At 40.8% G+C, this 14592-nt stretch overlaps 1 protein-coding gene across 3 annotated transcripts in view; it reads left to right on the top strand.

Moving 5' to 3' along the window:
- Nucleotides 1-631: 631 nt before the first annotated feature.
- LOC146641012 (guanine nucleotide-binding protein G(q) subunit alpha-like) overlaps nucleotides 632-14592 on the top strand; it is a 35667-nt gene continuing 21706 nt past the window's right edge. The window contains exons 1-2 of one of the 3 annotated variants that reach the window (XM_085399501.1): nucleotides 632-757; nucleotides 1015-1893. In XM_085399501.1, coding sequence (XP_085255627.1) covers nucleotides 1758-1893 — 136 coding nt within the window. In that variant the 5' untranslated portion in view covers nucleotides 632-757; nucleotides 1015-1757. Of the gene's footprint in view, nucleotides 1894-14592 lie in introns of all 3 variants that reach the window. The other 2 variants (XM_085399502.1, XM_085399500.1) reach the window with 2 other exon arrangements.

Raw genomic sequence — 14592 nt, 5'->3', positions numbered from 1 at the left:
TTCATGGATCTAATGAAGTAGGGCATGCAGAGGGTTGGTGTGACAGCGGAGGATGCCAGGGATAGGCTGGAGGAAGTGGCAAGTCTTGCATTCAATATCACACAAATGTTAAACTTCAAATATCAGATAAATGAGATATTATAAAGTTTCAAGCTGGGAAAGGGGGTTGTTATACAGAATGTGAGCGGCATATATTACATCTTATTGGGAAGGTAGTAGTACTAATGAAAAGTGCTTTAGAACGAAAGTGCAAGGAGAAGTAGCTCATCTCAAAACTGCACAGCACTCAGTTACTGCACTTAAATAGAAGGCCGCTTAGTTTATTTCCACTGCCTGCAGCTCGTTGTTTGAGTAGTCTCGGAAATGACCTGGTGAAACTCTTGTAGTGGACTGCACAACACAGACAGGCTGTATGTGAGTGCGCTGCTCTTTGACAGGAGATGGGCGTTGCCCATCCAGTCAAATGTCAGTCGCTTCCTCCGACACGCCTCCAAAGAGGATGACTTTTTCCTCTCAAGCAAACTTGGGAAGTTAACCGTGCTGGAAAGACCCGCCTGAAACACCCACACGCCTCGTGTTGATTCGCTCTTCCTCTTATCAATCACTTATATCCCAAGTGACGAAATCGACAGCGCCACACCGGAGCTGAGGAGTGGGTGATGAGGAGCGATCAGCACCACCAGGAAAAGGAAAAAAAAAAAAAAAAAATACCAGGAGCGATAAAATGCACGGAGGACAAGGGTCAATTTGACTGCCAGTAAGACGTTTTGGCACTTTGGGGAGGGGGGTTTGGTGTTTGCGAGTTTATTTTGGGGAACGCTAGTTTAATGCAGTCAGGATTCTCTGTCAGTAGGAGTTGGCTGTTTTTTGGGCTGCAATTCCAGGGAAGGCTCTCTGAGCTAACCTAGCTAGCTAACAATTAGCCTTCCCATTTAGCCCCCTATCCTGGTTACTTGGTGCCTCCGCCTGCGAGACATACCTGCTCTGAGCGCGCACTTTCTCTGATCGGCACAGGTGCATGCGGTTCGTGGAGGACTCGAGGCAGTAAACCAACCTTTCTGGATGGACAGACTGGGGCTCGTTGTCACTGCGCGGGCGTAACTTGGAGCGCTGATTTCGGGGCGGCTAGGCTTGCACTCGGCCGGGCAGCCAGCAGAGGGGATTGGACAAATGTGGTGGCCGCGCCAGGCAGTTGTGTCCCGCTGTGTGTGGGACCGAAGTTAGTAGTTTAGTATAAGAAAAATATATATGTCTATATATTTTTAAATTGACTGGGCTAAGCAAGAAAACAAAGTGCGCTGAAGATAAAATTCAACCTGTTAGCTTGGTTATAACGTTAGCAGCGTTTAGCTTTCAGGCTAGTTAATAAACTAATACCGGTCCATGAAATCAAAATGGTTATTCGCACCCTCGGTAGTTCCTCGGGATATTTGCAGACATGTTTAGTTTCTTTTTTTCTGATGAGCTCACAGTCACTGTAGCCTGAGGTTTTACTGGAGACTTTGACTAACGTTAAGCTGTCAAATATTTAACACTTGACAGCAGCTTTGCCATCAACAAGGGAGGCCAGAGTCTGCACCAAGCAACGAGACTATCGAGCTCCATTATCAGTGTCTGGATATAACCTGTTGGGATCGGACTGTTGTGCACACAGGAGGCCTTCTTCTTCTTTCTTTTTTTTTATCTGGTACTTTGTGTGAGGTGTAAGCCCGACACCTCTCCTCAAACGGGCTTTCTTCCCCCCCGCTCATGCGGTGATGACTTTAGACTCCATGATGGCTTGTTGCCTGAGTGAGGAGGCGAAGGAGTCCAAACGAATCAACGCTGAGATCGAGAAGCAGCTCCGACGAGACAAGAGAGATGCGAGAAGGGAGCTGAAGCTGCTCCTGCTGGGTAAGTCTGCAGGTTCCTGTCTCACACTGCTTTGCTTCGGGATGCACCCACACTACACACAAACCATCTGGCTCGAAAAACCACTGGTGTGATTGTGTTGTTTTACAGCTTTCGCATGCAAAACTACACCCACGATTGCTCGAGCTAAATTGCTCCGATCACCACAGGATTTGCGTGTGATGTGATATGCAAAGCAAAATGCACTCGTGTGGTTCAGGTTGTGTTTTTAGTCTAACGGTGGAATAGCTGGAAGCAGCCACTCACCCAGGAATTTAAACCAGCGACTGAATTAAAATCCGCAGTCTGTAATCTTTACTGTTTCTTCAAAGCTTCCGTAGTCTTGCATCTTTGGCCACAAGGATTCATGAGAAACGTCTCCCCTGCTGATTTTCTTTTTGTTAGAAGACCACCCATAAGACAGCAGAGGGAGGAGACTGGCCAAGGTCGGTGGATGTAAGCAGTTCTGGGTTGTAAATGATGGAGGAGGTTATTTGAGAATTAAATCTTGCCAGCGAGCTTCTCTCTTGCCCTTCACACAGACTCTTGAAAGTGAATGGCCAGTATTACTTGAACTACAGTCAGAAACTGGAACGCTTCCACTACTAAATATTTTGTCCCTGAGTAGATTCTGCCTGTTCCTGTGCACACACACCTCGGAGTGAAGTGTGGCTTCAGTGATGAGCAAGGGCTGCATTTTAATTAAGTCTAGAAAAGGCCTGCACTGAGGTGGCTTGCTGTGGGAAATGAGTCCTCTCCAGAGAGCTGGAAATGCTATTCAGGTGTGTGTCTGTGTGCGTTAAAGGTAGATTAGCAGAGCCATTATGCCTTTGAATGCCATTTGGTGTTTGTGTCTTGCGTTGTAACCTGAAATAGAGTTTAAGTAAACTTCACAGTAAGTCGCACAAATTCATTGACATGCCAGAGGATATTTGAGAGACTGTGTAGTTTGTCACAGGTGACTGAGTCCTGACTTCCTGATGCTAAAGGTGTTCTCACAAACCGCCGCATCAGCATCTAACACTAAAAATAAGCGGATTAAAAAGTAACTGTTTTCTTGTGGTATCAAAAATGACTAGATTGTAAGAAAGATCGTGTGTAATTTATACAGTTTAAAATAATTTTTTTGTTAATCAAATGTTCTTGTAGAGAACTATTCTGAGTGCCTTTTTTCTTTTTAATGCTCCCAAAAATGTCAAGTTCCTAACCTTGGATGAGATTTCCAAGTTCTAAAAAGGACATGGCAAAATGCCTTTCTATAATAATCAAATACTGAGATGCAGCCCTACTAGAACCAACAATTGTTTTTTCTTTTCTCCTCCTCTCTTTATATTCGGATGCTAAAACTGATACCTGTGTCACTCTGATCTACTGGAGTCGATGCTTCATGGTAACCAGAAGTAAATGGGGGTTGGGAGGAAGGAAAACAGAAAATGGTGAAAAAGAGCTAATTAAAGGATTATTATTGTGTATTGCACAGACATCATGAAATTTCATAGATGCTTGTCTTCCAGTATAAAGACTGCATAAATCCCTCACCTCCCAGTGTAATAAGCTCAACTGAAACAAAATGGCAATGGTGTAATTGGGTATCTACTCAAAAATATATATATTTTTTTGTACAAGATGGTCAGAAATAATTGTATGAAATAAGTGTGGTGATTTCTGTTAATTAGGGTAACACGGACTCATTGCCTTCTACTGTATGCAGCCTGATCGTGCTCGAGGCCCTCTCAGAACAAGAAATGGCCTGTTTACTTAAGCCTATGTGAAAAAGACCCAAGCGCTATCTAGCTACAGCGTCGGTTTTAGCTCCGTCTGGTTGTCTCTCTTCATGTGGAGCCTATTATGGACCTCTTTCATCCCTTTTATAGATTGTCATGCTTAGTGTAGCTTTTATTATGTTTTTGACTGCATGTATAATAGCCCTTAGATCTTTTATCTCCACTGGCTTGTAATCTCTTAGATTTGCTGTTAGATTTGGGATTTTTGTGACTTATAAGAAGGAAGAAAGTGACACTTGGAATTTGCTTGCTTTTGCTTGAACGTTTGTGCCAAATTGAATATGAAGCTCAAAAGTAGTTAATCGTACAGTATGCTTATAGTTCTCCTAAGTTGGGTTTGATATAGCGGTAAAATGGCTGTTGCCTTTTAGTGTTGCTGTTTTATTGAAAGGCAATTATTCCAGCTGTTTATCAGCAACAGGCCTGATTTCTTCTGTAAGTACACGGTGTAAAAGTCAGGGTCAGAGGAGTGCTCGCTGCCTGCTCTGTAGCTAATGAAAGTCACAAGTAATTAAATGTGTACAGTTTGTTTGCTCTCCTTACTGAATACAGAGTTTTAGTACAAATGCTTGTGATAATTATAAGTGATATACAGGCTGTGATTAATTGGCTTCCCGAACAATGACGAAGCTTTGACAGATATTGGTAATAGGGTGGATAATTTTCCTTTCATTTTAAATTTGAAAGTAAATGTGAAGTTGCGTTCAGAAATATAACAATAAATCATGAGCAGAGAGTTGCGTTGTGATGGGTTAAGTAACAGTGTCCTTTAGCAGTGAACATAAGAAAAGGCAGTTTAGGATATGCATCACTGCAGTGTGCAAACAATAACTGGAGACATTCAGGCATTTATGTTGATCGACTGTTGACTCAAGGTTAAATGAGTCATGTGACTGAAAAACTTGCCTATAAACCTACCTGTTTTCTCATGCAATACTGCTCATATTGTGCAAACGTCTTTAAAACGGTTAAAACTGCTTGCATCCGTTTTTGTTCGTGTTTAAGAAATAGAAAACCAAACGTTTTCATACTGCTGAAGTGTTTTTGTAATGGTCTTACACACTTGGTAGCCTGCTTAATATAAGCCCAGGGCTTTATTTAATTTTTTGTATGACAAAAGCAGCAACCATCAGTTTAGTTAATGTATGTCAGCAGCCGACTCTGCTGTCCTTGAAAGAGTTAGAACTATACGGAAGCCACAGAGATAAAATTCTGCATGTGGGAAATAAACGCATGTTTTTTGCTTGGCGCTCCCATAACTTCTCATTCATCTATGTAGAACTGCTGTTTTGTCTTACTGCACCGTTGTAATATATAAATAGTGCTACAGGAATAAAGTACAACAGTAAATTGTACTAAACTAAACTTCTTTTATTGCTCCTAATTATCCTTTAACACCACAGGAGTCAAAAGTTTGCTTATCTCTAAAATAAATCCTACGTGTTTAACTTTAAACACTCTTTGAAATATTTTGATAAGTTGGTTTCTGACTTCCTGGGGTTAAAATGTCTTTTACTGATGGACTTTGTGGTGATGGGTTTTTATAGTGACTGTTGGCTTAGGCAGCAATAATTATTACAATTGTTTTGATCGATATTGTGATCTTGAATATTAAACATTATGGGGCTGAGTATTCATACACCTATAGATGAGGCAGTTTTTGAAGTTTTCATAGGGTATTCTCTATTACTTTAAATCTAATTCAGAGGGAAGGCAAATTAATAAAGTGTTGGCCATTGTATGGGACACTGGGTCATCCTGTAGAGAGCGGATTCATAATTAGAACTTGCAAGTCCTGCAAAGAAATGCTGACCTGCTCTTAGCCTGCATCCTAAACTGTGGGAAGTCTGCACATGTGGATGTGGGCAAAAAGAAGCCCAGGCAGCACTGAACTTGCATGCCTTGGCCATACTTTCAGAGTAGCCACAGGGCAAGCAGCACCACCGTGATCCAACTGCTGCTCACTGCAGAAAGTGGACCGCGTGAGAAATCCCAAGCGATTGTCAGACCAAAGCGGCTGCAGACATATTAGTTAGTGGTCATGCTATCAGCTCACCTACTGAAAGCCTGTTTTCTTCCTTTAGATGGCTCGTGTTTACTAAGGGCTTCCTTTTAATCACGTTGGCTCAAGTTGCATAAACGGCAAGTGAGCTTGAACTTTTCGGGAAAGGTGAAAATGCGCTGCTGCAAAGAAAATGAATGTACTTCATTTAGAAAACAAGAAAACAGTGCTTATTAGCAGAAGTGCAAAAAAAGTATCCTTATTTTAATTTTCATTAGTATTAAAATGCGATCAATCAAGCCCTGCCGTCGGCTATGTAAAGTTCTTATGACTGCTTTGGCAACAATGACAAACGTATTTTGAACCATTCCTCTTGTTTTGTCACTATCCCAGCTATGTTTGCTCTGCAACTCTCCTGCAAACACACAGTGCCCCACTGTAGCACATCAGCATAAATCATGGGAAACACAACTCTTATAAAAGCATTTTTTTTTATAATAACCATAACATTCAGAGTAAGATGACAAGCTACCACATTTCTAGTATTGGTAGACCCTGCAGTAAAACGCTCAGCTCATCGGCTAGTCCTTAACGGCTTGTGGCTGTTATTTGGTGTTGAGATCGTATTCAGTGAAACCTGGATAATAAAGCACATTTTGTACGCTCAAACGCTAAGGCCCCGATACTCACCTGAACACTTACCTGAAATGGGATTCAGGACACTTTATGTATGCATGTATGCACATACACTGAACACACACTTCATCTGTCAATGCACGCACTGCACAAACAGGTTGGTAGTATCTGGGTTAATGAGTATTTGTTTTTTGGCAACACCCAAGGATGTTTCATGTATACAGCCTACCTACGCCTATTATGGTTTCTCTTAGTAAGGCTTACAGTAAGCCAAGCAGATAAGCCCTTTGTTAGCCATATTTATTTGTATCCCTGTTAGCTGCTGCCAAGGTAACGGCTGGCATGGCTGGGTTTGGTAGAAATAACAAAACTGCAGACAGTACAGATGAACAACCCACACACAGGATAAAATGACCCAAAAGAGAGATCTGTGTGTTTATACAGTTGTGGGCCATGGTAGGGGATGCCCTCTGGTTTATCAGCTATAGTCAAAGCCATAATAGCATTGCTGAAGGCAGTGTTTCCTTCCTGGATTCTCAAATACTGCAAATGTATGTCTAGCAGTACTGAATGGTGGTTAAGTCATCCGTATCAGCTTAATTTCTGGAAATGTGGCATAACAGTATCAACTACCAGTCATTCTTTTGTTTGTTTTTAACATTCACCCACCTAGAATTTGGATCTACTTACAGTTCACTTGCACTTGGCAGTCAGCTGTGATAAAACCAGCTTCCCTGACAGCATGTCACAGCTGTTAGCAGGATATAGACAGTTGTTACAGCGAGGACTTGTATGTGGAGCTGAGTATTCAGATACTCGTACTGGTTAATCAGTTTTGAGTTTGTCTTTGAATTGTGGAAATGTAAACAGCAGTGGTCACACTGCAGTAAACCTCATTTTTATCAACTTTGAATTAAGATGAAAGTAAATGATTTTGGTTGCAACTTACTCTTTTAATTTTTGATGAATTTGCAGTGCTTTTCTTAATTCACTGCTGAGACAATGAAATGTTAAGAAATGTACTTTTGGCCGACTATAAGGGCATTCATTTGTGTTTTGTTTTTTGTTTTTAATAAAAACCAAAAGTTCTAAACCCCAACTATGTTTTCCAAGTTTTACATTGCCATTTTTACTTGGTGCATGTGTGCATTAGCATTTTGATCAAAATGCTGAGCCAAGTGTCTCTTTGCTCATCTCATTATCACATTGTCAGATTATTATCTTCTCTGTTGTCATAAAGGGAGAACGTATTGGGAAAGCAAAGCTCCTGATACTGGTTGATCTACATTCCCACCCTCAACTATGGTGTTGAGTTGTAGGTAGCTCATTATGTGGGAGTAATTTGAAGTATAGCCTCTACTGATCTGCACTGAAGGGATGCAGTGAAATCTCATATCCCGATTTTAAACATTTATCGTTCCGACAGCGATATATATCACAAACATTTTACATTCTCAGTAAATTCTGTGAATCTCAGGCAACTTGACTTGCGTGAAGTGTTTTCAGCTGGTCGTCGTGTACCTGGAGTAACGTGTTTTGACCGTTGCGTGAAACTATACACTTTTAGACACAAGTTGTAATGGCTGCCATTTTCTTTATTTGTATTTATTACATGGCGTGCTGCGGGGAAAAGCCTAAGGTTTATTTGTTTCTAGCACCTGACGGCTCTTTTGCTTCTCATCCGTAAACTCTCCCCATACTCTCACGTGATTCTTGCGTAGGTGGCAGAAGAGGTTTGTCGTGTTTGAGTCTGAGGTGGGGACCGGTTTCCTGCATAATTTGCATAGTACAGTTTTCTGGTCCGTGTCAGACTTTTCATAACCAACCATGTCCATGCTAGCCCCTCGTTTAGAAATAAGGTCCTCGATTTTCTTTGACTGGTCCTTCTGTTTGTCATCATTTCAGTTTATTTTGAAAAATCTCAACAGGATCTTCAGCTTTATTTTGAAAGGTTTATGTGGAAAATAAACAAGCGGACGGCAGAGCCACATGCTGGGTTTACCGTCGCTGTTTCTAACGACAGCACGTAAAAACAGTCGCTTGTCCATCTGATATCACTCCTTATTTGCTTGGACTAGTTCCTCACACTCTGGACTCTTGACTCAGTTCTGCCATGGTTCCCCCGCTGCTCTGTACAGCCAGCAACCCTCCCAGATTTCCATTTGATCACAGTCTGAGCTGCCACAGTTTGATATTCCATCCATGACTATAGTCTGCCGACCGCTGCGTTAATGATAACTGGTGGCTAATGTAGCCAATGGGTCATTGGTAACTATTAGCAATTACCCTGCTAACTATGTGTGTTGGCCAGGTTAACATTTATAAACTGTTTATTACTTCAATGTTGTTGAAATAAGAACTTTACTGATCTCTTAAAATTTCTCTTAAAGTAGTGTTCATTGTGATGAACATTGAGTGTTTTGGTTGTTGGTGAGAGGAAGGTCTGCCATGGTACAGTGTAGTGGTGCAACGGATCACGGTTGATCCGTAATCCGAACCGATCCCACTCCACGGTTCGGCACGCACGTGATTCGAAGATTCAAAAAAGAAGGAAAAAAAGTGTGTGTATGGTGCGCGTGGTAGGTCTGTCAAGCGATAGTTATGGTCAGCGCTAGCGATCCAAGTGGAGGAGCAGAGGAGTTTGCGGTATTTAAGCAGCCCTTTGCTGCCCAGTCCGACCGGGCTAAAGCTATTACAAAAGCTACTGGGGTGTTTAGCTGCAGACGGGAGGCCGTATTTCCTTGTGCAAAACAAGGGATTTAAACTGTGATGAACGTGCTTGAGCCACGCTATGGTATCCTGTTGCGCGTCCACTTCAGTGACAAGATCGTTCCAAGCATATATGAGCAGGAAAAGTTATGGCTGAACTGTCCCAGGCATCTTTTGTTGCCCAACTACAAACGGGTGGACCTCCAGGTCAGCGGAAAGCTGCGTGACCGCTCATTATATCACAGCGGAGTGGTAGATACAAAGCCCTGTACTGCCCTATATTGCACCTTAATTTGTTTTTATATAATTGGGTGGAATGAGTCTTGAGTTGAATGTTTTTAATAGGCAAAACATACTTAAGTTGTCTGTCTTTTTTTTTTTCTTTTTTGCTGATCCGAAAATTGATCCGATCCATGACTTAAAACCGTGATCCGGTCCGAACCATTAGATTTTTGATTCGTTGCACCACTAGTACCGTGTAAAATTATGTGCCACCTGGCAAAGAGAGCACTGTTTGTATCACTATTGTTGAACATTTTAGTATTAATATCTTAGGGTTTTTCTTTCTGGCAACTCTACCCAGGACACACTGGAGAGATTGTGTCTTTGTGAAAACTGCAGTCCAGTAGATGAGGTTAAATCCATACTTGAAAGCTATTTAAACCATTGATCACATTCTTTAATCAAATTGTATTTCAAATTTTGCTTGAATCTGTCGTACTTTGCGTTAGGGCAGGGCCATATTATATAGTTCACGGTAATACCGGTATAATGTTAGGCAATGATAAGAAAATGAAATATCGCGATAGAATGTGGGTAAAACGCGCATGCGCAGTGCCTTATCGCAAATTTTCAAATGTATATCGTGATAAATATTTTTGGCCATATTGCGCTGCCCTACTTTGCATACATAATGTCCGATTTGTTTGCTGAGTGTTGTCAACATTATCAGTGCTTGTGCCAGCAGGTTAACGTCCACACACCTGTGCAGAAAGTGGTTGCACATTGCTCCGGTCAAATGGCTATGCTCCAGTTTACTTGGACACAACAAAATACAGGAGAGAACTGCAGATTTCCATCGCTGTCACTGGACGATCTTATTTAGATCTTGCCATCATAGAAGTAAGGAAGAGTGCTCCCATCTGCTGGGAGAACACTGCTAAGATTTGGCTGTGTAATATCATAGACCCAACAGTTACCTGGCCCTCTGCTTAGTAAAATTTGAATAATTACTTTAACAAGCATTTCTAGGCTGGACCTTTTGGTAAGCAGCGTCTGTAGTCCGTCACAGACGACCATAATAGACCCAATGATCCATGTGTTCTGTTGTAAAAGGATTTATTAGTCCACTTTATGTCATGAGTGCTGCTATGCCTGTACTTCATCAGCCATCCTGCTTAGCTTTTTTTCCCCCAGATGTGTACATATGCAGTCCTAAGCTCTTGTACCTGGTAGAAGGAAGCTTGAGTTTCACAGTGTAGTTCAAAGACACAACAGGTAGGTGTTAGTAGTTCTGCACTGTTTGTCTGGCAGCTTTGTTAGTTTAGCAAACTGATGTTGGCACACCCGGAGTTTCGGCAGTTATGTGGCATTCAGGCCTGTGAAAGACCGCCCAGTCCTTCTGGCCCCGCCTACCTGCCTTATAGAACCATTAAATTATGTCAGACACATAGCAATCAAAATATTGATCATTTTCAATAGAGCACATCATTGTTGGGCACGGTTATGAATGGTTTGTATTTCATGAGCAGCTGTGGCACTTACACAAAGAACTAGTTTCAGTTTGCTGACGTTCTTGAGAAATCACTAGAATTAAGTAAATATCTGTAGGTAGCACTTTCTACATAACTACCTCCTTGTTCCTTTTGGTATTTATGCACACATGTAATGCTTGTGCAGCTACTTAAAAAGGCAAGCTTTTTTTGCATGTTTACACAGCAACAAATTTGCTGTAGACAAGTTCCTGACAAAGTCTTGGCCTAGGAAGAAGGAAGTGAAGTTGAAGACGAATCACAATTACTTGAGTGATTGTGAACTACGAAACCTCTGTCTAGTGAGAAATGCTGCTCTTCCAGTACAACAAGTGTTTTGATTAAATGGGAACCAAAATAGGCAGAATGATTAAATTGACATGCAAGTCCTTTAGAAGGAAAAGTATGCCAGGAATTTTCTCAAAACTGGAATAGAGATCCTGAGCTTGCTGCCCCTCTCCTTTTCTGTCTCTTTCTCATTCTTTCTCTCAGCGAAGATCTTGATGTGCTTTTACAGTCCACTTGTTTTATGCAGACACATTTCAACCCTACAAACGGAGGACGGGAGACTCGGGTTCCCTTTCCCCTTACCCATTCCTTCCAGTCAGCCTCTTATTTGGAAGGCATGTGAAAAATGACGGTCACTGGAACAGTCTTTGAAGTACACATGTAGCTGTAAATGTATTAGCAGTTGGTTAGAGGAATGGCCTGGCAGGTGTCTGGTATGTGGTGCCCACAAGTCTGTCTGCATTTTTAACTAGGGCATGGTGGGTTTATTTATTTTTCCTATTTATTTATTTTTTTTAAGTGTAAGGAAAATTTAAGGTTGTTTCTTCTTCTTTCCTGTGGTTAATGAGATGTGACACACCAGAGGCAGAACATATGCATGCTTACATTGCTTTTTGTTTTTATTGTTAGTGGAAGCAAACAACTGGTTTCTGAGTTCTAGATGTGCAAAACTCCAGGTGCACTGCTGTCACTCACTGTGCAATGCTGCTATCTAAAACTACAGAGCCACAGTATCGGTTTGATTTGGACTGGCGCTAAAATCAGCTCTGGACTGGACACGAGCAGCATCATCATGAACTTCAGATAATTCCTTATTTATTTTGTACTCATCCTTGATGCAGCGCCTCAGTTTATCCATTGTTTGAAATGAACCATTTTAGCTATGGCAACTCGGATACTGTAGTGACACCTTAAGTCAGCCGGCTAAAGTTGGGTAAATGGTATTTTATTGTGTAAATTCTGAATCAGCTCGTGTTTCAGTTAAACTTATACTTGTAGCAATGCATTCTCAAGATGTAAAAATGATTTGGTACATTTTATTTATTGCTGTCACAACTCAAGAATCAAATCAAATCACTTTTATTGTCACATCACATGTGCAGGTACATTGGTACAGCACATGTGAGTGAAATTCTTGTGTGCGAGCTTCACAAGCAACAGAGTTGTGCAATCAAGTTAATTAAGAAAGGATTAGCAGCCTTGTCTTCGGAGTATTTTATGTGCACCTGCAAGGGCAATGCACCTGTTCACTTTAGGATCTACTGTACTCTCCCTTTAACGGTCTACCTAACTGCATTCAATCAGAACAAGTTATAGGGAAACATCTGAATATTTCAGTTGGGAAGTTATATTGGTCAATATTAGCCATTTGTCACTCTTTTAGTATTGACATTTATGACTGTAGGGCTGCAACTAAAGATTATTTCGATCGTTTCAGTAACATTTATCTGTTTCCTGTGGGCAAACCTCCTGTTTTAGGCTCAATTCTGCCCACCTGTGAATATTGCCCTGTTTTCTCGTCCCACAGCAAATTACAGTAATTACCCAGGAAGTGTGTGAATTTGAAAATATCAAATGTATTTTTAACATTGCTCAATAGGACCGTCAGAATAAAAAATGTAATGTATAAAAATATTAAGTAATATTGGGTAAGTGCTAGAATTGTTTTAAATGAGAAAATAATGTGCAAATAGGAAACTAAAAATGGCTTCTGTCCATAAGTTCAACTAAAGCTGAATTTTTATTTATTTTTTTTATTTTTATTCCCCCCAGTCCAAAATAAGAAGTTTATAGATGATTCAGTTCATGAATTCACGATTACAGTGAACATCCTCTGAAGTGAGGCTCGCTCTCATCTTTGAGATGATGCTCCTAGCTTCTGATAACCATGCTAAAGATGCTCACTGTCATGACTTTATCCATTTGAGAGGTGCAAGAGTCTCTTTTCAGGACAAACTCACTGATATGCCTACTAGTTAAACAGAACAAAACAGAATTGGAAACGATGTAGCATTCACTATATATTAGTCCCACCCAGATTAACTACCTAATATTAACTATTAGTTATTAATTAGCTACTTCTGTTTAATGTTTTACTGTCACATTTCAGCTAATGAAACTGAAATGGTGTTAGCTTAGCAAGCATCACCCTGAGACGTTTGACAGGTAAGCTAACATAAACATTACTGTACAGATGCAAACATTAACATTGCTGTTCAAACATTACCGTAGAAACACAAACATTACTATACTAACATAAACAAGATATCAATGCGACGCACAAACTCCCTAAAAGTGACCCATTGAGAATTGATGTCACAACAATAAAATTCTGCGTAATCATAGTCAACGTCATCGACTGTGTCGAAGAATCGTTGCAGCCCTAAATGACTCATACATGGAGATTTTTTTTTCTTTAATTATTATTATTTATTTATTTATTTTTTTAGAGTAAAGATGGGATAAACGTCCCTCAGTATATGAGGGATGTTGAATAGTTTGTTCACCAGTGAGTGCTCTGTGCAGCCATGATGTAAGAAACTCTCCTAGTTTGTCCAGATTAAAGCTTGGTGTATGGTTGAAATGTTGTGGGTGTTTCAGTCTTCGGTCACGTTAAATGAAGTGTGTCATGTGCTGCCCAACTGAATTGTGTATCTGTTGCTCTGCTTTGCGCTGCCAAGTTCAACTTTGCAAGCACCGATGCACGAGTCAGCCAGTCGAATTTTGTTTTATTCATATTGCTCCAGCATGGCTGCTACCACATTATAAAAAATATCCTGGGAACAGTGTTGGTGTCTGTGCAGTTTAATCTCAAACTGAAGATGATCACTGAGTAATCTGTTTACAGTGTACAGGCATTAAGCTGGCTAATGCTAACTGTTAGTTGTGTTAAATGTAATGAATGAATGTTGTCAGTGTGATGATCGCACCAACAGTGATCCCCGACCACTGTCTAGCATTGAAGCAATATCTGTGTGAATCTTGCCTAAGAGGTATGGGGTAACAAAATATAAATTCTCAAGTAAATATGAGTACTTTTTGCTCTTGTATTTTAATGAATGGTGACCTTAACTAGACTGCCTTTTGACTCTACAGGAGGAAAAAGCCAAAACATGGCTGCACTGGTCATCAGGTTAGGTTCTTAAATTCCTTCAAGGTGAATACAGCCACTTGACAGTTACTCATTCAGTTCCTGTACAGTAACTACAGCCTCCAGCGTTTTAGTCTTTCCCAGCACTGAGCTTAAGTGGATATAGCTTCCTTTTTGATGTGCTCGGAGAAATTTTAAGGAATCATTTACTCTGCATGCACTTGGCACATCTTGTCTTTTTGACTAAATGCAAAGCTGTTAGTTAATGCAAGGTAAAGCCTTGCATTCAACTAAATAAGATGGATCAGTAGCTACTCCACCCCCCACCTCTCTCATGTTCCTTGTGAGTTAATGGTTATTTGGCTAAATGACTAATACCTTGGTTAGAGCATGTTGTTGGCAGAGTGAGATGGTTCTGCTTCAGTTAACGATCAAAAGTGA

Source organism: Rhamphochromis longiceps, linkage group LG23 (genome assembly GCF_057381845.1).
Source record: "Rhamphochromis longiceps isolate RC_006_pf linkage group LG23, R_longiceps_female_GT1.1, whole genome shotgun sequence".
In the NCBI taxonomy this organism is placed as follows: domain Eukaryota; kingdom Metazoa; phylum Chordata; class Actinopteri; order Cichliformes; family Cichlidae; genus Rhamphochromis; species Rhamphochromis longiceps.
This window is presented reverse-complemented; position numbering and strand designations above follow the sequence as displayed.